The sequence below is a fragment of the Cornus florida genome, unplaced genomic scaffold (genome assembly GCF_030987335.1).
Source record: "Cornus florida cultivar Cherokee Brave unplaced genomic scaffold, ASM3098733v1 CherokeeBrave_3.0.0_Hap2_Chr01, whole genome shotgun sequence".
NCBI classification, from domain to species: Eukaryota; Viridiplantae; Streptophyta; class Magnoliopsida; order Cornales; family Cornaceae; genus Cornus; species Cornus florida.
In genome coordinates this window covers 107874208-107901711 of record NW_026775571.1, presented here as the reverse complement: position 1 = coordinate 107901711, position 27504 = coordinate 107874208, and the positions used below count along the sequence as shown (strand labels likewise).

The 27504-nt window shown below is 33.1% G+C and overlaps 1 protein-coding gene across 1 annotated transcript; it reads right to left on the bottom strand.

Moving 5' to 3' along the window:
- Positions 1-5206: 5206 nt before the first annotated feature.
- On the bottom strand, positions 5207-14910 carry LOC132312847 (subtilisin-like protease SBT2.2). The gene is made up of 10 exons (XM_059811387.1): positions 13875-14910; positions 13117-13270; positions 12478-12875; positions 12194-12289; positions 10084-10156; positions 8535-8817; positions 7096-7424; positions 6601-6871; positions 6206-6487; positions 5207-5847 (listed from the first exon to the last, which is right to left on the bottom strand). The coding sequence occupies exons 1-10, from the start codon at positions 14126-14128 to the stop codon at positions 5444-5446; spliced, it is 2544 nt and encodes an 847-aa protein (XP_059667370.1). The 5' UTR covers positions 14129-14910; the 3' UTR covers positions 5207-5443.
- Between the last annotated feature and the right edge of the window lie 12594 nt (positions 14911-27504).

Genomic DNA, 27504 nt, shown 5'->3' with positions numbered 1-27504 from the left:
CACTGTTCAATGAAAAATAACATTATGAATTTACGAATTAAAATAAGCACAAAACATTATGAATTGGCTATAAAAAGTCCAAATTTCATCTCATGAATGAAATATTATTCCTTTTAACAAAAAATTTCAATTTTAGCACTGAAATTCAAACGCATATATCAAACAATGAAAGGCTTAAAAACATATGAAAATTGTTGAGACTCTAATTCAATAATTAAATTATATGTTATAATGACCCTCACGCTAATCAGACACCATATTATCTGTTTTTGCCTCTTCCGAAAAAGAGACTTCCTGGGGGGTCATCCATCCTGATACTACTTCAGATTAAACACATTTAACTTTGAAGTTCTGGTAGGTTCACGGTCATTACGACTTTAAAACGCGTTGTATCATATAAGGGTGTAGAATCTACATATAGCACTTACCCCATCCACACCCGGACAATGAGGGATTGTGCAGCTATAGCTCGTCCAGTGTGGTAGTCTACTAGTGCCACCTGTATACACTCACACATACTCGCACACAAAGTCACCACAATCATCCCTTTTGGGGCCCAACGTCCTCGTTAACCACACTTTCGGCTGAGTTGTGCTCTGATACCATTTATAACGACCCTCACCTTATCCAGACATAATATAAGCATATAACCACACATATGTCATCAATTTATCAATTTCCTCTACATACATGGAACCCTAGAATCCAACAATGTAATTATCATTAAATTTGCATGCTAAAAGAGAGGAAAAAACATGAAATTATTTACAATACTAAAGGAAACTGACAATTAGATAACTTTACCTTCAATAATGCAAAAAGCCCCAATTTTTAAAATCCAAATGCAACTTTGCTCCGATCAAATTGAAGCCCTTACCGAGTACTTTAACTTTATCTTTTATGGCAAAGATCAAAACCAAAAGAAAGGAGGTGAAATCTTGGGTTGAAGTTTGTAAAGAGTGAAAGTGATATAAAGAGAGAGGGAGTGGTTCATGGCTACAAGAAGGAAAGAAATTGGCCAAAAAAATTTGATGTGTGGACTTTAGTCATGCCTTGGTCAACCATGGGTCCCATTTTGTCTAGCAAATGGTCTAAAATTCCCTTGAATGTAAGTACACCATATAATATGCCACAAATGCACACTTAAACACATAATCACACGAACATGCATCCAATCATAATAACAAAATGTAATGAACCCGAAAAATAGTCCCAAGCGCAAAAAATCTGGGCGTGGGGCCCACACGGGACCTCCCGGACCAAAAATCTGAAAAATGAGGAAAATACCCGAAATGCATTTATTTGAGTTTAGTGAGAAAACGGTTCAATACCATAACAATGTAAAGTTTGCCTGAGAATGACATCCTCACACAAATCATTCGACATTAAATGAAATCAAATAATTAACACCTTTCATACTCACACGACATACAACTTCAAACATACATAGCTATGCTAACAATATACATCAACATATAAACACTCAAGCACGTAGCAAGTAAGCATGCTTTTCAATCAAGAAACACGTTAGCTTATAAGCACGTAGACAATGCATACTAACTGCCATCTTACTTTAGGTAAGCCTCTATCCGTCGTCCTAATGGTTTTCGAACCATTATTCTGATACCATTTGTAAAGACTCTCACCCTAACCAAATACAATATTATTCGATTTTGACTCCCTTAGACCAGAAATTTCCCAGGGGGTCACCCATCTTAGTACTACTCTAGGTTAAGTATGCTTAACTCTGGAGTTTTGGTAGGTTCATGACCATCATAGCTTTAAATTGCGTTGTGTCACAGATGTTGAATCTACATATAGCACTTGCCCCATCCACACCCAAGCGATGTGGGATTGTGCACCAGTAACTCGCCTAGTGTAGTAGCCTACTGGTACCACTTGCACACGCTCACACACACCCGCCCACAAGATCGCCACAATCATGTACCCCCTTTGAGGCCTAACGTCCTCGTTGACCGAATCCTGTAGCCTTTCTTTTTCTTTCCTTTTCTCATTTTGTTCATTCTCTACCTATGTAATGCTACTATTGTACACCACGTGAAGTAATTGTGTATTAATTATATTTTAACCATGAAAATGACCATATTACTCTTAGATGACCTCGGGTTCGATTAAAAACTTGAATAATGATTCGGCCCCCGGATTCTAGTTGTTACACATGTATTCAAAGTCGAAAGTGATTGAACCAATTTAATAAGTCAAGTATGGACCACGCATGCATGTTAAGAGTCTCTTTGACTCTTCCCAACCATCTCACCACACAAAATTTGACTCAACTTTTAGGTTAAGAGTAGAACTAGCATGAATACCATGAACACCGACACCAAACAACATGCATAAAACATATATATATATATATACATACACACATATGCATATACAAAACTTGAGTAGTAATATTCACTACACTTCAGCTCAATCTCATAGCTCCAACACACAGCCTCCTCCACTTACTCGTCATCCTTAGCACCATGCTTCTATGCAGCTCCAAGCTATCCGTGGCGACATCCCGCCACTTGCTCGACCTAAAGAAGCCATCTATGCGTTTTGCCTTGGATTTACCATCATTTCTTCATCCTATTTTTATATCGCCGCTGCCGCAAAATATTGAGCCGACATCCTCCATCCCCATGCAACATTCATTGCCATTAATCTTTCAACAGCCTAAAATGCCCAAGGACCATGTGATGGACAACCTTACGCCTATATCAGTACTATTTCCTAGCATCCCAGTTAGCATACCAAACTTTCCATTGATACCAAATCTACCCACCATGCCTTCCATTCCATCCCAACTAACTAGCTACCCTGCACGACTGGATCAGATTCCTGGTTCACCGCTTTCAGCCGATAAGGGAGAGAGGGATCCATGAAGCTCATCATGACGAGGGTTTCAGTTATATGCATGCATGCTAGCTTAAGTTGTACAATGTCCAAACTATACATAGTAAGGTACTGTGTGTGTTGTGTGTGTAGGAGGCTGCAGGGAGCATGTTCATCTTGTGAGCAATGACTGGTAGCTTGTCCCAATTAATAAACAAGGAAATTATTATTGCAATGTTCTCTCCTTATTTTCCTAAATGCTTGTTAATGCATTATATGACATTGTTGTACTCTGGATAATGCTGGTCTGGGAGTATTGAATTAGTACCTTCAATTTAGAATCTAAAGAAATTTAATACAAAGTTTGAGTTATGCAGAGCACACATTTTCTCGCACTTGTCAATCAACAATTGTACAAATATTAACAAGGAAGATGCTGCATGCTCTGCATTAATGAATATATATATATACTTCCTCTGTTCCATATTAGTAGTCCATTTTCCCCTTTAGAATGTCCCAAATTGAATGTCCATTTTGGAAAGTAAAACAAAATAAATGTCATCTTTCCATAATTACCCTTCTAACTTTTCAAAATCTTACAACTTGGTGTTATATATATTTAAAGTTTAAAGGACAACTTAGTAATTTGAAAGGGGACAATGCATTAATTGCATGTCTCCTTAAAAAGTTATAAAACCAAAGATGGACAACTATTAAGGGACGAGGGAGTATATAACTTAACAAAGAACGAAACAAGTGAATGGAAAGCAAATCAAAGCCTCTAACTGAGAAGAAAATAAATTGTAATAAACATCCATCACACCAATAGGGCTCTAGCCTAGATGATGGAAAAACATATTATAAGCCATTTAAGGATAATGGCTAAGTATTACATGCTATTTTAAAAACAATAATTGAAAAATAAGAAGAAATCAAATAGTAAACATGAAGCAGAACAGAACTGGTATCACAGTATGCACCAGAAATGAATTTAACTTGATTGGTGATACAATAATTTAAACAAAAAACTTTTGTTGAGTTAATTGGAAATTGGAATGATGATTATGATACTACAAAAACTGCAGCGCGTATTCTTTTTCAGATTAACTGATCTTATCGTATCATAATAATAATTAGTAGTGGGAGAAAAGTCACAACTCTGCCCATTGTGACTCTGTTCTGGCATTAGATGTGTGAGAATGTTGGTGTCGAATTTGTTATTCCATTTTTAATTCATACAATTTTTTCAAATAAAAATATTTCATTTTGTTATGCACTAGTATTGGTAATAAAAAATATATAAGATTTTGTGAAAGTATCATTTGCATGAGGATGCTGCACCTAACAACTATGTTAGTAAAAAATAAGAGTCGGTTGGGATTTTGTGGTATCATTTGCATGAAGAACCAACCAGGAAACCAAAAAAATGATATATATCATTTGTATGAAGCCTTAGCTTAAGGATTGTTTATATATACCAAGCATTCGTGTCTGAAAATACTATCAAAATTCCTAAACCATCATCTATGGCGGCTTCTATCTCCGGACATCTGGTTCTCTTCTTCTTGGTCATCCTTACACTTTTCACCATTCATGAATGTGAGTAAGCCATAGAATTCCTAATTTGTGTTGGTTACTAAACTCAAAACTTTCTGTCTTGTGCATGAAACATCTTTCTCTCTTTCATATAGTATTAGAGTTTTAACTGCTAATAACTCTGTAGGGAATTAATGGTAACAATTTCAATATGCTGAAAATCAAAATTCTGTGCTCTTTATTTTATCTGTGGTTTCTCTTCTTTCATTTTTCCCACATACAATTAGGTAGTGATAATGGTGGCAGCAGCACAGGCAGAGATGTGCAACTTGAGGTGGATGTGCCAACAGATAACATCAGATTGTTTTTTGCTGTATCAAAATGTTTATTGTCCGGTGGATCAAATCTGCCTGGCAAGCTGTAATTAACAATGTTCATAATCTACTTTCAACATTATGTTATACAATCAATCTTATTGTAAGATACAAATATTGATCTTTGTTATATGCATCTGGGGCTTCAATGGCATGTCCACTGGGAAAAAGACACGAAATGATACACATAGAAGCATATATTAGTGAAAAAAGGAAAATAGTTATCTTTGCTAGTAAGCTATTTTACTTTTTTCACCATAGAATAGCTTTAGCAGATACCATTCAAGCATGAGCAGAGCTTGCAAACAGCCAAATTACTTGTGAGCCGAGCAGGAATTCCTCAGGCTCGACCAACTTGAACGAAGCCTGAGAATGACAAAACTCGGCCAAGCCAAGCATATGAATATCTGCAACTGGTTAATCTCTTTACAATATTGAGCAAGAGAGAGAGAGAACCAACAGAATAATTATTTATCATTAATCAATCACCCTATCTACATACAAAGAGATCCTATGGCATTTACAGGAGCAAAAAATCAAAAAATTGGACATCTTCCCAACAAAAATACAAGATTGAAATCAAAATATATGTGAAAAAAAAAAAAAATAATAATAATAATAATAATAATAATAATAATATAAAAAAAAAAAAGAACTATCAGCACTTGATCCTCAGCTATTAGTGGGTGTTACATGAGCTTAACAATGACTGACAAAGGAATGTTGATCGTGTGACCTTGATGTCCAAAGAGTCCGATTCTTCCAAAGCTTGCAACGGAGTTGTTCATTGTGGCATTAAAGAATACACTCAACACCTGTCTCTCCCCACTTGCAATAGAGAAGTGCAATGGAGTCACCTTTACAGAAACACCATAAGGAGCACTCCAACCCACACTATATGTTTCATTGCCGGCAATGTTGGTTACTGTTCTTTGGACCATTCTAAACTGGTTCAGTTTCGCTATTGTGATTGAAGGTAAGTTCAGGTCTGTGCCATTCATGGTAGAAATCCCACAGCTCTGACCCGTGTAATTTAGAACCACGGGGGCAGATCCATTTATGCCACAGAGAAATGACATATACTCATCGAAACCTACAAAAATTAACCTCATCAAATATAGAATGACTTGCATTTAGTTAAAGGAGAATAGAACTGATGATAATTAATATAGTAATAACCACCAATCTCCTCCTAAGAGTTTTGTAATTTTTACTTCACACTTCTACTTGGGATCTTCTTTTTTTCACTTAAATCAAGTACCTTCATGATATTAATGTTAGTTGACATTGGAGATCTCATAGACCAAAAGTGAAACAAACATAATTGAGATATTGGATCATTCTCAATTGGGATTGAGATTGCAGTTATCATCTTTAGCAAATTTCCCACCTATGAGATCTGAGGTTGGATACAAAAGGACATTTGTGCTAAAAGCAGAAAAAAAACTTACTCAAATCAAAAATAAGACCCGGATCTAGTGCTGCAGTTGCATTCACAAAACCACTTCCCATGTCAAAAGGTGTTGCTGGAGACTGGTTCAAATCTGGGTTGGAATAAGCACGCTGTGCCATTATGGCATCTCCATTCTTGTCATAGAGAGAAGCCGTAGTGGAAAGTGCCGACCCAATAGCTGTTGGACTTAGTGTGGGAAACTTCTGCTTAATTAGGGCTGCAAGCCCAGCAACATGCGGAGCAGCCATGCTTGTGCCAGACATCATTGCAAAGCTTTCACCTAAAAGTTTGGTAAAATTAATTGGTATATTATCAAAAAATATATTTCAAGAAAAACAGTAAACTTTATATGCCACAAAATGTAAATGATTTCTTGTGTTTTTTCATGTGTACCTTGGAATTCAACAGAATCAGTGCCGAGGTAACTCCAAGCAGCCCATATAAAATTACCTGGAGCAACCAGGTTTGGTTTCAGTATGTCAGCATCATCAAGAAAACTGTCCTCCGGATCAGGACCTCTAGCAGAGTAATACATGATTTTTGGAGCAGAATGGCTATACTTTGCTTTTTGTCCGCCTGAAATGCATGCCACTGCCCCAAATTTAACAATTTTCTTTGTAAGTCCATCTCTCTCCAAGGAAGAATTGTAGTATCGAAGCAGGATCTGCCATGTAGATTATAAACGCATCAGTAAGTGCCCACATACACACATGTGACACGCAGGAAGACATGAAAAAAAAAAAAAAAAAACAAAACAAAAACAAAATACAGTATTTGACCACCTCCACCTAAATCTCTAATAGTTTTCACAAAAAGAAAATTACTAATAAAATTTTACACATGCATGGCAAGCGCAAGCACTTGCACGCACGCACTGTGTAAACTGACCTTAGAATCATCTGGAGATGGAATTATAATGCCAGGAGAGCCCATGGGAACTGGGTTGAGCTGAAATCCAATGACAAAAGGATCCATGTAGAACACAACACCAGCTGCACTGAGGTTTTTTGCTGTTTGCAAGGCCTGTTTGATGGTGGAGAGCCCAAGGACAAAACGAATTGAGTAGCTACAGATTAAGAGGTTCCCCTGGACAAGATCTTGATTTAAATTACTGGGATCTTGGCATTCACCGACATACATATCATTCACAGCCACTGTGTCATTCAGAGCATGAAGTGCAGAAACCAGAGTGTACATTGTTTCTTCCTTTGTTCCCGCTGGACAAAAACAAAGGAACGTTACTACATAACAATACATCTGTAGTTATATAATGATAGGCACAGTCCATAGTAATGTATATAAGCCACCAACTGCCATTCATCAAAAGGTTTATTATCCAATGTATTTGCCAATATAAGACACAAATATTGGCAACCTAAGGCCTAAACTATACATTTGAATGTCAACAGAATGCCCTGAAACTCCACTAAAACCTGACCTGGAGCCTAATATGAGGCCAATGGTTTCTTATGGGTCCAGGACCGAGAATAAAATGGATGGACCCAGACCTGGACCCCATCTAACCGTATCTTAAAACAACTCCATGGCAGGAAATCAAACTATAACACTCATATAAATTTAAATTAAAAGAAAATGAAAAGAGGGAAATCCTAATAACAAAGAAAAATGATAAATTTATTTTTCACATTTCTAAGAAAGAATTTAACTGTAGAATTGAATAATCTTATTGCATATTGAAGTTGATGTAGCTGAGTTTCTTCAACATGATGCCTCTTAAGGAAAAATACACTTCTGTACTTCATTTCTTGTTGTGTGATATCACAAGGTGAAATTCTATGTACCTCTGCTATGAATTGTGGTCCTTAAAATTTAAACAAAAAATAATAAAATAAAATATTGAAACCCATCCAATCTTGAACTGTTCTTTCTCATACTAATTAATGGGTTTTGCATAATAATTTTAGTAACACTGCATGCTAAATGAGATTGAAATATACACAAGCCTAAGACTCGTTGGAATTATCAGACAGGACCAAGATCGGATCTAATCGAAGTAATGCAGGTACTCAGCTGATGGATAGAGAAGAAGAGTCCCAAGTACCATTCCACTAGATTACAGTTAAACACTAGGATACCAGAATGTGGGTCCGTTGAAAACTGAAAACAGCCATGTTTTTTTTAGAAAAAATGCTGTTTCCATTTCAGAAAAATTCTCAAAAGAAGGTAACAGGTTGTTGAAAATGATACAACAAGCCCTTAATACTTACACATGCGGGATCAACAAATATAAACTCTAGATTTGTTCCATGATCTTGCAAAAAGAACATAAAGATGAAGAAACCAAAAAATCTGGAACTCCAACTTACGTGCAAGTCCAACACCAGGGAGAGTGACATTGTTGCCAAGGATTATTGAGTTACCATAGACCCTGTCATGAGTGGCAGCACCAACAGTGAAGATCCACGGACTGAAGGATGCAATACTCTTGGGTGATGGTCCAGTATTACCCGCTGCTTGTACGACAAATATACCAGCCTTAACAGCTGACAGCAATGCCATGTCTATGGGATTAAAAAAAGTTGCAATTCCAGGAGGTCGCCTGTTGGGAGTGATTGATAAGCTTATAATGTCCACTCCATCCTGAGCCGCCTGTGGATACAATAGTGGCAAAGTAAAATACAGTGCGTTAAATGGATAGCCATCTACAAGTAAGGCTGTAGATCACAAAATAGGCCGGTAGCACCAAAGGGAATGTTGATGATGACTAAAGAATAGAGGGTGTTAATGCACGTCATCTTATAAAGGAACAGATGATGGCATGTACAGACGTGCCATCAACCACTTTATAGTCCAGCCCTTGTGGGATTTAATAGTAATTAAGTTTTGAAAGAAATTCGATAGTAATTAAGTTTTGAAAGAAATTCGATAGTAGCGTTAATAACAATTTAATTTTAGTTAATAGATTTCTGAAGCTTGAATGTTTTTTTTTTTCAAATAATCAGAAAGAAAAAGAAGATAAAACACTAACTTCCACCAATTATAGATCTAAATTATAATATTTGAGAATCAACAGCTCTCCTTTAATATCAGAGTAGAAACATGGCAAAATGACGTCATAGGAGCGGCAATTGAGTACGACATTAAGTGAAAAGCAACAAGTTGAAATCAGAAAAAAGAAAGGAAAAGTAGATCATAGACTCTTAATCAATTGCAGCATCTTGTATATATGTAAGAAACATGCAATAGAATGATAATGAAATAATAGCCAATGACAGGAGGAAATCCTACTAACGTAATAAATATTCACAACCATCTTGAAAATTGATTACATAGCATGTCCTCGCTAACTAATCGGCGTGTCTTGTACCAGAAGTGGCATATAGGTGTTGTAGATAAAAATCAAGCAATACAATGATAAATATTCACAACCATCTTGAAAATTGATTACATAGCATGTCCTCGCTAACTAATCGGCATGTCTTGTACCAGAAGTAGCATATAGGTGTTGTAGATAAAAATCAAGCATCCTAAGGCAAGTTCTTTCCACTGATAAAAACTTCGACCCCCCCTCCTCTTTTTCCTTAAATTTTGCAGGTCTTCTGCTTTCCGCTTTTCTTTCAAAGCATCTTATATTGATCATTCCAACTATTTTCAAACTTTAATCCCATTCTTACTCATTATTCACACACACACACACAAAAAAAAATAAATAAATAAATAAAAATAAAAAAAACCATGCTTTTTACCTAAAAATTAAGAAAAATGTGAGGATCAATGGGAAAGAAAGACATATGGACATACAAAATCTACTTTTCACAAATTGCACAGTGGCAGGTTCTCAACCTCCTTGAATGTGAATCATGCTTGTAGAAGTAGATCTTCCTGAAAAAATAGATCAAACCACATGCAACATACCTGGTCTATTGCAGCAACAACATCTGCAGCAAAGCCTCCAAAGCTCCTATACAGCGCCTTGTAAACAGCAATGCTGTAAAAGATTTGGATGTAGTTAATACATAAACTGATGCAGATCATATTGGGCCTCACTCACCTCATGTTATACAGACTTACTTTAGGCGCGCAGACACACAGGATTTTTTTGATTCGTTTTATGTATTTGTATTTTGGGGGATTTTCATATTAAATTTGGAGTTATTTTAGCACTACTTCATCAAGGTCTCTTTGGGTTGCCTATATAGATACATATATATAGAGAGAGAGAGAGAGAGGCTTATGTAATCAAAATTGAGCATTTTTTTTGGATTGATACTGTGGTATTGGGATTTCTGTGTTTTCTCTTTCTCAGCTTTCTCTCCTCTCTAACCTCTCTCTGTTCTATCTCATATCACTTTTGCTGCTGCATCATACACACACAAAGGTATGTAACTACGAACATGGAAACATAATCAAATGATCAACGGCATGTAAAGCTATAAACACTTAGATTCCAAGAGGCATATTTTGGTTCGGATATCAAAACTGTGATTTTGGTGTTCCAAAAGAAATATTCAAAGGAAGCACGACTACTCAAGAACTTTCAGACATAAATGAAAATGGCTTGTTGAAAACCACAAATATATGAGATATCATTTCAAATTTTGTTCTGATACTTAATGATTTTAAAATGAAAAGGTGGCATCTAACATTTGATAAATTACTGAAAAGTGAGATGCTGTTTGATGACATTTCAAAATTATGATATTTAAAAAATATATACAGTGTAAATTGTCCCAAAGGTTTTGAATATTACATCAACATTCCTTTTTCTCTTCAGATTTTGGCAAATTTTTTGAATTTTCAACCTAAGTGTACCCAAGTAAAGTCAAACAGAACATACAAAATAAAAAATAATAATTAAAGAAAATAAAATGTCCAATTTACCCTTCATAAAATAAACACTCCCTCATAAAATAAAGTCAAAAGCATTTTTGGTCGCATCGGTTCTTGTTATCGGTTGAGGTTAGGAGTTAGTTGAGCCAGTACAAATAGAGAGACCAGCCCTACGAAGGAATTTCCCTAATCTTTCATCTATCTATCGGATAGGTAAATGGTAGGCCAAGATCTCCTATACATATAAAGTCAAATTTGTCTTTTTTGAAAATGTCCAATTTACCCTTCATAAAAATAAACACTCCCCCTCTCCCTCTTTTTAGAAATTTTTTTTTTTTTTTTTTTTTTGTTTCCCTAAGTGAACTTCATTGACAACAAACAACCACTACAAAAACCGAGGGTAAGACAGATTTCTTGTTTGTTCCAGGTTTTCTAATGAGTGCTATTAGTGTATGTGAGAAGGCTTTTTAAACAGAATGGAATCTTAAAGGAGAGGTCCAACATTGCTCCAAGGTGTGTAATAAATATTAATAATGGTGGTTATGGACGTCCATGAAGGAGGGGGCTGTGAAGGTGATGGTATAATTCTATGGTTAATGGAAGTTTGGGATACAATGAAGCGGATGGAGAGAAGGAACTGTGAAGGTGATGGTATAATTCCATGGTTAATACAAGTTTGAATTATAGTGCACAGGGTGGGGGGAGAGAGAGAGTAGTTGGGTTTTTATCTTTCATAATTCAATCCAATGAGTTGCCCAGAGTTTAAAACATTTTTCTACAATGTTGAGACATGAATCACCGAAGTTAGGCAAGAAAAATGTTTCACTGCTCATGCAAGTGTTTCTGAACACCAAGGTCCTAACCACCCCAACACTAATCTTAATTTCTTCGGTATGTCCTAATACTGACTGTAGAATGAATGTTCTATGGCAAAAGCAGTGTCATAAATGTGTTATCTTGCAACAATAGAATGTTTCCAAAAAATCAGTAACTCCTAGTCTATCATGGTGTACCTATCGTCCGAGGCAGATGTTAATGGTGCCGAGCCCAATTCTATGGAAGTATATCTAACAAGACAGAAAATTGGACCATTTTGTCAAAATGAAGGGATATATGTTGCAGAAAAAAAATATAAAAAAATAAAATAAAAATATAAAAAAATAAAAAATAAAAAAAATTAGGTTAAGATCATTACTGTGAACGAGGAGCCATTCCACTAGCATTCCCAAAGTGATGCCCAGCTACTACCACTGGAATTCCATGGTTCCCTGCTGCAATGGAAGCTGTGTGCCTGTAAAATTTTGAATAATCAGCTATTGCATATATCTGAATTAAACCAATGTATTAATAGATTTGTAACAACATGGAAATAAAATTTTGGCAAATAAAATGGACTCAGGCCAAATGCTACAATTGTTTAACTACTTTTGTGGGAAAAAAAAAAAAAAAAAAAATGATCGAATAAAGGTAAATACGCACGTCCCGTGGCCATCACCATCAAATGGTGACGCATAATCCTGAGATGCATTGAAAATTCCCCTGGTTATAGCAGATGCTGCAAAATGGCGAGCCCCAATAAGCTTTCTGTTGCAGGACCCAGATGGGAATTCGCGAGTGACTTCACAAATGCCAGAAAAGTGCTGCGGAACTGGATATGAATTTTCAGATACTTCATCGGAGAAGCTGGGATGAGTAGGATCAATTCCGGTATCAATAAACCCAATCACAATTCCTTCTCCTGCAGAATCATATCCACCTTCTTGGGCCCAAGCCCCTTGAGGTAGTCCCAGAAACTGTGGTGTATGAGTGGTTGCAGTTCTAACTGAGAAATCCAAAACCACATTTGCCACTTCTCTCCTCCTCGAAAGCTTCTCAACCTTAAAATATCATCAACTTTATAAGATCAATAACTTGTAAGGAAAGAAGCATCAATGAAAACATGAGGAAGTTTCCATGAATACGGGAGGATTAGAGAATCAACATATCTATATGCAATTATGCAATAATGAATTTATATACATTCATACACACACGCATGTATAGCTAGTTAAGAAAGTCCCATTGCTATTTCTACAATGATAATGATGAACATTGCAACATCACGAGACAAGACTATACCTGCTGGGGAGTAACGAGCACAGCAAATCCGTTGATCAAGTAGTGGTAGCTATATAGCTTTAGATATCTCTCCCCTCTCAAAACCCTCCTCAACAATGAATCATGAACTCGGGAAACATACGAACCATACCGCCTATCTTTTCTTGAAATATTCCTAAATTGGGAAACAATACAGAAATCATGATTCCACAGTAAGACTTCCACAATTTTGCAGATTAATTAAAACATATTTCCAAATTAAAAGAGAGAGAATTAAGAGGGGAATGTAGAATACAGGAAAAGCATAAAAACTCTAATATCAAACACAATAATAAGTGTTGGGTAAAAAGGGTAGCAATTACTAAACTAATTAGAGAAGTTCTCATTATATTACCCTTGCAAATATTATTTAGAGAGAGAGAGAGAGAGGGGAAAGAAACAAAAATTACACAAATTTGTTAAAAATGTCTCAACAGACAATAAATTCACCAGTTAAAAACAAAGAGAACAATCAATAAAATAACTTTGTTACCTAACTAACCAAAAATTAAAACTTTTTTACTTAAAAAAAGTAAGATGATAGAGAAACTCCAACAAACCCATCTCAACCCCAATACAAATACCCTATTTCGATATACCATATCTGAATGAAAACAAGAAGTTGTAATTGTAAACATAAGAACAAGAGAAAAGCATATAGCAATAAAAGCAATCAATTTGAGCTGATGAGCACACACGACAAAAAGTTATTTATTAAATAAATAAACAAAAAATAGTACCTTGGTGTGTCCATTCTATTTACTCTCCCTGAAGAACCATGATTGGTTCCATTTACTCTCCCTGAAGCACCATCTTTGAAACCATGACCTTTCACTTTGAATTCATCATAGTAATGGTGGGAAACGGGTACTTGTTTCATAGTGACAATATACACAGCAGTAATTGCATCTGCATTGTCCTGACACCAACTGCAACCCATCAACATCCCTAAGCAAATCACCATCATTAATTGCAACCCATAAAGGCTCTCCATTTGGGCTCACTAAAAATCAATCCAGACCCAAAAAATTTTCCCAGGAAACAAACAGTGAGAGACCCTCAAAAGGAGGAGGAAGAATGAAAAAAGGAAATCTTCAATGACAACAACAACCCATGTTTAAGCGCAAGGCTCTGGTTTCTCTAATGCCCATAGGAGCCAAGTAAAGCAAATCCACAACACTAGAGACCGTTCTGCACTAGCTAGACTCGCTATAACGAGGAACTCCAAAACCTCTACAGATATGGTCAGAGAAATTTGACAATGTGGGTTTTTTTTTGCAAGAGGAAGAACCTCTTTGTACACTAGAGAGAGAGAGAGAGAGAGAGAGAGAGAGGAGTGAATTTTCTTGGGAACTGTGAATATGAACGTTTTGTTTACTGATAAAAAAAATAATAATAAAAAAACCAAAAAAAAGAGAGAGACAGAAATGATCGTTTTGTTTTGGTTTTATTCCAATTTCGACTGTTGGGGGTTTAGTGTCCTTTTCCTCCGGTGGGTATATGTGGAAATGAATGATATTCTTTTTTGTTATTTTTATCCCGTAAATGTTATTCTTTAGATATTACTACAATAGGATTTTTTTTTCTTTTTTTTTTGTTTCAATCTTCAATAAGATTTAAAATTTTAATGACGTACTATAAGTATAATAGCAAAAACTTGTAAAGAGTGAAAATTATTCAATTTAGTTTATTAATTGAAGTATATCCAAACAATAATTATTATTAATTAAGAAAAATAAGGGAAATGTTAGGTATTAGTAGGAATTAGTTACATTCTAAATCAATATTTTTTTTTAACTTATCTGATATATTCACACACTCCTTTAAAGAATTATTTGTGTTCAAAATAAGTCAAATTTTAGACCTATTCTTTTTGAGGCACCAAAGCCAAGTGATTTGCCCACTTAAATCAATTCCTAGGATTAAATAAGATCAATATTAGGTATTTTGATATAATTAATTAAAGTACATTTTAAATCAATGTATAAAATAATAACACTTTTCTAAGAAAAATAATGGTAATGGTAGGTACCACGACACTTCAACACTAGTGTCTCACAATGGTTATAGGTTTCACCAAAAATAAAATTTAAATATTCAGATTAATGTTAAAAAGCTATAAACCAAGGGCTTGGATTAATCTAATCTCCTTGCAAATGCAAGATTTAGGGTCCAAGAGTGGAGAGCTTAAAAGGAGTGCATTCAATTCCTTTTGGTAAAAGTAGTTAATACAAGGCTTTGATTATTATTAGTGAAGCATAATAATATATTAAGTCAAAGTTTACGGATAGGGGGTCATGAGTCATGTGGTGGACCCATATTGGAAAGGAAAATGATGATGGGTGGTTCATCCCCTTTGCCATTTTCTATGTAATGTAATGGTGGTTGTCCATTCTTCCCAACGTTCTAATTTTTTAAGATCTAGGGCAAAAAGTGGTCTTATGAGTTCTCTCTCTCACTGGCTTCCTCACCCGTGACCTAGAGAGAGAAACAAGAGAGAGAGAGAGAGAGAATGGGAGTCTTGTGGGGGGACTGGGTAAAGACGGTGGTGTGGTGAGCACTCTTAAAGCACATGTGAAGGTGGGTGTCACGTAAGATTCTTAGTTTTAGTTAATGGAGTAACTTTATTATAACACCCTAAAATTTTGGATTGAAGTCCATTCAACATTCCTCTATTTTACATTTTAATTGCAATTTGGTGGACATGTTAATTTAGATTTGGGTCAATGTTCAAAGGAAATTTTTTATACCAGTAATAAATTTTGAATATTCAGATCAACCTTTATAAAATAAATATTAGATTTGGAGAAAGCTTACACTATAGTTACTTGATCATTATTTTTTTAAAGACAACAAATTCAAATACTACTAGGCTATTTTTTTGTTGGTAAATTACATTAAGCTCCCAGTGAGATTTGAGTAAATTTACTTGAATAAATCGTTCAACATTTATTACTTTAACCTTTTATAAGATTCGGTGCATGTGCTCAATGACACATTTAACGTTGTTGACCAATATTTATAAAATAACAATATGCCCATCTTTGTTTGAATACAATATAATATATTATTATTATATAAGGGCATTATTGACTTTTCACGCTTAAATTAACTTTCTGGCAATCAACGGAAAGGCTTTGGGAAAGTCAAAGTAATAATCTAGAGTGAGTTAGGTAGTCCAATTGGTAATAGCACTCCCCTGAGTTGTGCGGTGACCTAGATTCGACGCACGCATCCTTCCCTCTCCCCCTCCTTACCACATTCCCAAAAAAAAAAAAAAAAATAGTACTAAATTCTAAACAATTTACTCGTATGTAATTTGTTTAAACTTTAAGGGTGGTGAGTGTAATTTATTTATTTATTTAATTTAGCGACAATACTTCTGTTTTTTCTTTTTCTTTTTTTCTGTTTTGGGTTGTTGAGCCACATAGGTCCAACTCCCTCAAGAGTGAAAAATCAACCTGCAACTACTAAAATCAGTGGAAGAGTTAAAAGGATTCTGTCACCGGAATAATTTTCCATCTATGCACTTTTTGAGTAAATTTTCTTTGTGGTTTCCATCTTCCCAAACAAGTCCAAGTGGTGGGTCATGCTATAATTCCTTTCTCCACCCAACTGTTTGCATAAATAGTCGTTAGAGAGTTCTTTGTATGCTGGAGATATGAGAATCTGATTCCATGATCGCTATAAATCCTTTTTCTTTTGTTTTCAATGATGACCTTTTATAAAACACACTGCCAAATTTAGTGTGTGTGTGAAAAGTAATTTGATAGAAATCCTAAGTATGAATTGATAGTGACAAAGATAATAAAAACAAAACAAATTATTGGAATAATTTGTGTAATTAGAAAACTTTTAAGTATAAAAGACAATTTCAGTACCAAATGTTGATAGATAATATGAAGTTAATAATAGTTCCATTAAAGAATAAACAACTTTTCTAAAAGAACTTTATCAACTGTCCCTTACTCCTTAGTGGATTTTGATTTTTTTTTTATTTTTTTCTTCCTTTTAGATAAAGTTAATAATTCCTGTCCTTATGCCATCATAATATTGTGCTACTGTTTTCATTTTGCAACTTCCCTAGAAGCTACCCTTGATCTAAAGTCAAAAGGGAGAGAAAAGTATATTTAGAAATTAATTAAATTTGTCCAAAGAAAACTTTCCTATTAACCATTAGGATGGCAACGGGGGTGGAGCTCGGACGGATTTAACTAAACCCTATTTCATTCTGTTAAAAAATTTATTATACTAACTTCACACGTACTGGACGGATTTATAGTTGATATACCATTTCCGCTCCTACTCCGACAAATAAAGTACCAACTCCGCCCCGTATACTTTGTTTAATTATAGGGTAAGATGGATTATGTCACTTTTATTATTTAATAAAATAAAATTAACCTACTATTATACTATACTCAAATTAGGCTGATAAATAAGTTGGTCCAATTTTAAAATTACTAAGTAGTGTATATTTAATATATTTATGGACACTTCAAGCAAAGTAATTAATAAGGTCTTAAAAATATTAAATATATATTTATAAATTTTTTATAGGTATATATATAATCAGTAAATCCGCCCCCACCCTAAACCTGCTTCTGGTTTTCAATTATTTTACTATATTCATTTCAAACCCATTTTATTGGCTATCAAATCTACCCCATTAGAGGCGGAGCGCGACGAAAACCCGACGAGTAGGTGGAAATTGCCATCCCCACTTACTAGTTCAAGGAAAAGAACAAATTATTTTTTTATTACTCAAATGACAATAAAAACTCTCTAAAAAATAATAATACTAATAATAATTTATAATCTTATTCTATATCTTTTTATATCAAAATTACATCCATAAACAGACGTGTAAAAGAAATATCATTCATCATCCATAAATATATTGAGATCACTTTGTTAGAGTTGAGAAAATTTTCAAATATGATTTTCTTATTGTACAAATATATAATGATATAAATTTATGTTACTGAAACTTTGATGGAAATTTTATGAATAGCCCGTTTTTGTAACTTTTCTACTATCTTAGAGATAATTTTATGCTTATTGTATCTGTTATATATCAATTTTGAAATTGGCTAATCGGTATTAAAATTGGCTAATTTTATTTATAATATAATTAATGGTTTCCATTACTTACTGTATTGGACTAATAAATATGAAATATAATTCGTCATGCTTTTCTGATATATATGTTACTACTATTTAATAAAAATTATAAATATAATTTGAGTATTATTATTGTCTTATTTATTCTCATTATTAGTATATTATTAATTCTATATTTAAGGTACAAAATTGTTACCACTTGAATTCTATAAATAGGTGATTTCTAATATTCAATGATACGAGACATACTTGAGTGAGACATTTTTTTGGGGGTGTAGGGCTGTGAGCCCTATTATAATAAACTAATTATTTTTCTCTTTCTCCATACTTGAAATACTATTATAGATATAGGGGAGTATTTTATATTGAGTTTTGGACAACTCAGAGACACCAGATTAATACAACTTTGTCTCTCTTCGGATATGCCTGGAGAAAATCACTGGTGAATATGAGTTGTATCTTAGAGGCGTATTAAACCGCTATTACCTGCACGTAGGGATGTCATACAACTTTGAGATAGTGCTCGCATGTCTATCACTATCCAGGCTGATTTTTTCTAACTTACTTTATTTTTATTGTTTTTCTTAATTTATATAATTGAATATTATATTGTTGAATTATTTGTGTTATTGAAATTCTAAATTCATTATTATATTCATGTTATTCCAATTGATGTAATATTCATTTTAATAAAAATATTTGTGATTTATGTATCCATTGATATACTCTTTTTTGTTATGACTCGTGTATAATTAAATTTGAATGTGTTATATTCTTAATGTGTTCTAATTTACGTGCAAATTTTCCAACAATATATAATAATAATAATTTGTCTCTTTACCGAATTCTAAAAATAATACATTTGTGTTTGAAAAAACAAATAAGATAAGATATAGGTTTTCCCTTTCTTTTTAGTGTATTTTATCATTTTTGGAGTGGGGATTCTTATTTTCCCCATCGACTCGTTTGTCACAATCACCAAATCAGTGGGTTTGTTCGTTTTGTCCTCCTATCTACGCAATTCTCTATTTTCGTTCATGATCATGTTGGGCAAAAGGTAGTTGTATAAGAGCCGCTGTGAGAAACGGCGATTCCCCCTTTGAAGTAGGGAGGCCCTCATTACCCATCATTCCGGCTTATTATTGATGGGGATTTGACCGATGCTGAAGGTAGCTTGCTTCCCAATCCACCCATTTTAGAAGCGAGTCGCCAGAAAGAAGCGACTAGGAAACAAAGTTATCGTAGAAGCTTTTCTTCAGATATGCCTGGAGAAAATCACTGGTGAATATGAGTTGTATCTTAGAGGCGTATTAAACCGCTATTATCTGCACGTAGGGATGTCATACAACTTTGAGATAGTGCTCGCATGTCTATCACTATCCAGGCTGATTTTTTCTAACTTACTTTATTTTTATTGTTTTTCTTAATTTATATAATTGAATATTATATTGTTGAATTATTTGTGTTATTGAAATTCTAAATTCATTATTATATTCATGTTATTCCAATTGATGTAATATTCATTTTAATAAAAATATTTGTGATTTATGTATCCATTGATATACTCTTTTTTGTTATGACTCGTGTATAATTAAATTTGAATGTGAGTCTTAATGTGTTCTAATTTACGTGCAAATTTTCCAACAATATATAATAATAATAATTTGTCTCTTTACCGAATTCTAAAAATAATACATTTGTGTTTGAAAAAACAAATAAGATAAGATATAGGTTTTCCCTTTCTTTTTAGTGTATTTTATCATTTTTGGAGTGGGGATTCTTATTTTCCCCATCGACTCGTTTGTCACAATCACCAAATCAGTGGGTTTGTTCGTTTTGTCCTCCTATCTACGCAATTCTCTATTTTCGTTCATGATCATGTTGGGCAAAAGGTAGTTGTATAAGAGCCGCTGTGAGAAACAGCGATTCCCCCTTTGAAGTAGGGAGGCCCTCATTACCCATCATTCCGGCTTATTATTGATGGGGATTTGACCGATGCTGAAGGTAGCTTGCTTCCCAATTCACCCATTTTAGAAGCGAGTCGCCACTTTGATTCAAAAGGTAACCGACGGTTCCCGACTTTCCCCGGTTTTCGTAACCGTAACCATTTGTCATTCCGATTACTTCATCCATCAACCTTGTTTTCTGATTTCAAAATAGTGGTATGCTCTCAAAAAATGGATAAGCTTGCATTCTTGGTAGCTTCCCGCCTCCTTCATTTGTACTGCCCACTTGAATTTGTAATCGAAAGAAATTTATTAGTTAAAATTTTGAACTAAATTTTATTACTCCAAATCCAAAATACGGATTTAATACTCCCAAACGCAACAAGAGTTATATCGGTTTTGTATTAGATGGCGTTCATAAGTAGAATCATAACTATTGGTATTTAGGGAAATGGTGATATGTGTTAACAGTTTATCATACAGTTGATCATAAGAAAATTAAATGCATGTTGGGTCGAGTCCATGGGAGCTGAGGCTAATTCGGCCCAAGCAGAAATGTCAGATGCTGCACATGATTTCATGCTGGGCCCAGTGCCTCATTGGACTCGGGATCGACCCAAACATTCGTGATTATAACACGACACTCATGATATCAGGCCAGACTACCATTCTGAATCTTCATGAGATTAAAATGGGCTTATGCTCTTATGTGGGCCGCAGTTTTATCCCATTATATGATCCAAACCCATATGTAGAATTTATTTATTTATTTTCCTTGGCAATAAACTCACACCTATAATTTTAATTATTTTAGCCCACTCTATAATTAAATTTTTTTTTTTCTTGTCAAGCTAATATATATATATATATATATATATATATATATATATATATATATATATATAATTTTAAAAAATTTAAAGAGTGAGTCCTAACTATTTTTAGGCTTTATCATTTTCCTTTTCAATATTCAAAATAAGCTAATTAGAATTTAACTTCATTTATTTTCTAGCTTTTGCTAGATCAAAGTAGGGGGGAAATTTTGTTATATTTCGCATCCGAGTTTTAATAACAACTTTTATTCTCTATCACATATTCACAATAGTAATATTAAACAAATATTACTAAGCATTGCATATAACAAATTTGGTCAACAATTTGCAAGTAGTTACCCCAAAAGATAGAAACATATAATCATCTCAGTAGAGGTTGATGTCCTCATGATGTTAGAGATATTAATGACATTATGATTACGTCACTTCCCATTTACATAAATTAATTGAATTTTTCGAACTTCAAATTATTATTCTATTAACAATAGAAAAATGATAGATAACTAGAAAGAATTGGCTCAAATAGATAAGCATTTGATCCTTGTATCTCAAAAAGTATCTATCTAAAGTCCTGTTTGATTGCAAAAGGAATCATCGTTGGATAATTTCTCAATTGATTTTTGTTATGAATTAATGTGGCAATTATTGAGATTTATATCTATAACTGATTAAGAAAGAAAAAGAATAAATGATAGGGACTTAGATAGTCGAACAAATACGATTAATTTTAAGTGAGTAGAGAATAATGTTATCATCAACTTGCACCCTCATAAATTAGTCCGTGTTGTCTGAATTTCGAAGAAGAAAATATCTATCCATGTTTGTGCATTGACCATTTCCACGAAATGTTTATAGCAGCAAATATGGACCTTCAAAACCTTATCTTCTTCATCAGACTTCCATGTGCATTATCTTAATCCACACTTCAATCTATTCAGCGCAGTTCACTAGTAGTTTGAGGTTGACATGGACCACCTTAATGTTTGTTGCCTAGTCTAGTTGGTCCCCTTCCAAAGCATTGAAATTAAATACAATCCGGTGAGGGCGTGGATTCACATTAGTGATGAACAAAATGCACCTAATTAAAATTTGACATGAATACAAAAAGAGTATTTATTTTCACATATATAGTACAGTATATGATTAAATTATTTTGTTTGAATATATATATGTGGTTTTTCACCCCTTGTTTTAATCTCTTGCCTATCATATGCTTCTCCCTTTGCTTTAGGTATGTTTTATTTTATTTAGATCACCCACCAACCAAGTAGGCTTTAACTATGTGCCTACACTCTTATTATTATAAAATAAGAAAATTCAAGTTGGATTATTTGTTTATTTAATTAAAAACGTGATGGTAGAAATAAATAAATAAATATTATACACACACACACACTTAAAATCTACCAGCAATTTTGTTGTGGTTGGAATTTGTCGGTGAATTAAGATCCTCTTTTGTATATATTACACAGTTTAGATCAGACGATACATGTACCTACACTCTTATTATTATCTTTAACTACACGTGCCTACACTCTTATTATTATAAAATAAAAAAACTCAAGTTGGATTATTTGTTTATTTAATTGAAAACGTGATGGTAGAAATAAATATATATATATATTTTATATATATACACACACACACACTTAGAATCTACCAGCAACTTCGTTGTGGTTGGGATTTGTCGGTGAATTAAAATCCTCTCTTGTACATATTACACAGCTTAGATCAAACGATACATGTGCCTACACTCTTATTATTATCTTTAACTACATGTGTCTACACTTTTATTATTATAAAATAAGAAAACTCAAGTTGGATTATTTGTTTATTTAATTGAAAACGTGATGGTAGAAATAAATAAATAAATATATTTTATATATATATATACACACACGCTTAGAATTTGCCAGCAACTTCGTTGTGGTTGGAATTTGTCGGTGATTTAAGATCCTTTCTTGTATATGTTACACAACTTAAATCAGACAATACATTATGCATTAAATCGATGCAAGGATCTGATTCTTTATTGTCCTTTCTAATTTAAATTTTTATTTAGAATGAGAATAAAAATGGTTGGTGATGGGATTTGGTGTGCCAAAATTTATGTGAGCTCAATGCAGCTCAACCTTCACTACTCAACGGTCTAATTTATGAAAATCAGAAGAAAGCAAATTAAAAAATACCTCAAGAATTATAATTTTGGAACTTCTAACCTATAATGATGATGAACTTGGGTCTTAAAAGTCCGTATGGTTCTAAGCCTAATCATATTTGATGGTTGGTGTGAGTGAGAAAAAGTTTGATAGCTCAATAAGAAGAAGACAAAACAATGCACACATAAACAATTATGTCCCAGTCCTGACCAATCCGATTTAGATCCAAGGTCAACTCAATTAATTATATGTTGTAAGTCATTATTGCCTATTGGACTCAATTGGGTGTATTCGTATTCGGTTAATTTATTAGGATTAAAAGTAAATAAATAAAAATTAAAATTTGTAGAGCCATCACATCTCCCTCCATTTAAAAAAAAAAAAAAATTAAACTTAAAATTTACGAGATCTTCGTTGAAATTGTGAACGATTAGTATAAATCTAAGAAATTTTTTATAATTCATTGACTTGATCGTAAGATTTATAATTTAAATGTCACACTAGCCAGAATCTAACTTGTCAATGAATTACCATGCATTATATGATGTTGATAATTGATTCATAATACAGCTTATGCTACTATATTTGCTCAGATCTCTAAACACAATCCCCAGAAAAATTATTTATTTATAATTATTTTATTTTAGATCACATGCTTAGATCATTGGATTTATATATTATAGTTTGCTTAGATCATTTTAAAGCATTACACGAGGACCTTAATTGTTATTTAATTTACACATCTAGATCTAGACTAAAATGATGATTACATATATTAAATGGTACTACTATTCGACAATGGACTTCTATTCCATTTTAGTGAAAAAGAATTAATTTGAATGAAGTCAAACTGAGTGGCCTTATTTATTTTAATTCCTCGATCAGATTAATAGTTAATTAAATTGATATGCTGAACTGTTTGGATTGACAGTATCAATTCTTCACATGGGAAGTGAAAAAAAAATTTAAAAAATTGGATTTTAATTTTTATTTCCCAAATTCCAGTAACGACAAGGCATGCAGCTTTTCTAGTTTTACACTTCAAAAATAGATTATAAAAATGAAAATTAGCTAGTGGTAATGGTAGAGTTTACCATAACTATAAAATTAATATATGTTTGTATTATATATTCATATTCTTCAAAGAAGGCAACTAAGAAGCAGTATTGCTTTGAAACAACCAAGTGAAGTGACTGGTTAGGTTAGGTCAAACTAATTATTGAATCATAGACTTGTCATTGTTCTGAACTTGAATGTGCTGAATTCTCAACCTTCGTTTAAAAGGAATAAAAAGTATCACTGCAACTAAATGAATTCAAAGGCTTAACTTTTTATTTTTTATTTATAAATTATTAAAGTCCATCCATATAAATTATTTAATTTAGGCCGTAGGGTACAACTTTGAAAACTGATGATACTGAGAATCGTCAATACAAGATGGAGAAGAAGATACTATTGAAGTTATGTGAATGAATTTAGGGACTTATTAAAAATATCATAGTACTGATAAAAAGTCATCAATATCATACAAAAGGAGAAGGAGGTATCATTGAAACTATGTGAATGAGTTTAGGCTACGATGTGGTTAAAAAATAATAAAAAAAAAAAAATTAAGCTACAATGTTGAAATATGTTTAAAGTATGACTTTGACATATAATGGTACTGAACAAAATCGTCAATATCATACAATATATTGATAAAAAATCATCAATACCATACAAAAGGAGGAGGAGATATCATTAAAACTAATCATGTTAAGAGATGTTTTCATTTAATCTATGGAAATAATTTAGAGGACAACATTGAAATATGACAACACAATTAAATTGCCGAAGTATGAAGTTGACAATGAAACACAACATAACCACATTCAACATTGAATTAAGGAGGACATATAAGACATAACATAACCATATTCAGTGTTAAAATATGATAGCACAATTAATACATACTGAACCATGATTGACTTGGCGAGCAATCCATTATTGAAATCCCGTTTAAACTATGTTTGGTTAATTACTTTTCTTTAATAGATAAGATAGCATCTATTGATATTCTAAACTAGAATATGCATGCTCAACTCTTGTTAAAAAAAAATAATAAATAAATTACCGATGTTTTGCTAGTAGCTTTATAAATAAATAAATAAAATAAAATAAAATAAAATCGTGTAAAAGAAATAAAAGATATCATTGAAACTAATTAAACCTTGGATTCAATGTAAATGAAATTAGTGTAAAGGTTGAAATATGACAACCACGAATGAAAGGAGGAAATTTAAGAAAGATGCTCAGTGGAAAAATAATTAAATGAGTTTTTTAATAGCTTGGAATATGGTGGCGTACAATTGTTGACTTTTAGGGGACACAATAAGAAGTGGACCAACACTAAGGCCGTTCAATGGTTCAGGTGTTCAACATGTTTAGAGTGCCCACTTGACAACACATTTACATGCTTTTGTTGAATAGACCTTTATATTTGTTTATTATATGTATATTAAAAAAAAAAAAAGAAAAAAAAAATACTAATTTCTTGCATGTAATTAAATAATAAAAATAAAAAATGTTACCACGAATTCTTTACTGGATTCTTTAATCTTCATTTGAGTAGGATCAAGTCCTTCCACGAGCTTGGATCTTCATTTTTAGTAAATTATATAAATAAAAGAAAAAATTACATATAAATGGAGTCAAAGTTCCATATTTATTTAGAGACTGAGTCAAAGTTCCATATTTCTCTAAAATGGATTGTTGAGGTGGCACATGATTTTTGTTTAAAAAATTGTGGTACCTAAAATGTCCTTCTCTAACAAAAAAGTAGTACCTTCAGTTCAAAAAAGTAGTACCTTTGGAGAAAAAATAGTACTTTCGCGGGTGTTTAAAAAACATGGTACCTGGACACCAAAAAGTAGTACCTTCAGTTCAAAAAAGTAGTACCTTCGAAGAAAAAGTAGTACCTTCGCGGAAGGGTATTTTAGGCACCACAATTTCTAAACAGTAAAAAACTATGTGCCATCTCAACAATCCATTTTAGAGAAATATGAAACTTTAACTCAGCCTCTAAATAAATATGAAACTTTAACTCTATTTATATATAATTTTCCCTAAATAAAATTGTAAATTGTTTTTATTTGTAACTTAAAAGTCCATATTTGACTTTGAAGTGTGAAAATTGGGATTAAAACATGACTTTGGAAAGAGTTGTCACTGTTTTGTAACCATCTATTGTCTGAAAATTATATGAGATGGATGTGACATTCACTCTAAATATTTCAGTCGCAGGTAAAAGGATGGAGAGGCTATGGACCTAACATTGACTTTGGCCACAACTCATCTCTTGTTTGGATTTGACGGGGAGAATAAATGACTAGAATTGTGAACTACTGGAGTACAATTTATTAAAATTAAAAAAAAAAAAAACAACCTTCAAAGTCAGTTTTAAAGTATTAATTTATTCAAACTTAAATACTAAATTGAGTTATTAAATAATATTATATTAATTAATATGGTAATTCATTTACTTCTTTTGATGCATAGATTGATTAAAGTACAATAATTGTATTTGAAGAATAAATGTGTGAAATAAATTCAAATATAGCTTGGCTACCAACTTAGTTTTAGAGGCCAGGGTTAGTTGACCATCTTTGCCGGACTTACACCGGTTTAATAAATAAATAAATTCAATAAATGTACGAATGCTATATTTGATCTGTGTCGTGGGCTTTTGACTTGGAATATGAGTTTCATGGTTACAGTCTTTGTTGGACATCGAAAACAGAGGGCGGAATGATGGGACAATATTTTGGCACTTCTAGTCATTAGCATGGACTATATATGAAGTACATGATTATACATGCATGCATGTTTTAATTTTTTTTTTAAAAAAACATTATCGTTTTGATTATACATGCCTTTCAAATTTGAGGCTTTTCATAACATACATGATATGATATTACCTGCGTGAATTTGTATGATTTTGTTATTAAATGTTGGGATAAAGTACAAAAACACTTCTTGAGGTTTGTCAAAAAGACACTCAAAGGAAAGTTTGTCTATTTTGGGACAATGACACCCCCTGAAGTTTGATACATCTACCAAAGACACTCCAATGGTAATAAATTGACATTTTTATCCTTTAACTTTTATATTGACTAATTTAAATACTGAAATGACCTTTCTAATCTCATACCCATAATAATTTCTTTCCTTCTCTCTTCTCTATTTTCTCTTCCTCAGCCCCCAATACCAACACACATTGTCACACATATACACACACACTGTCACACAAATGATGCATTCATACTTATT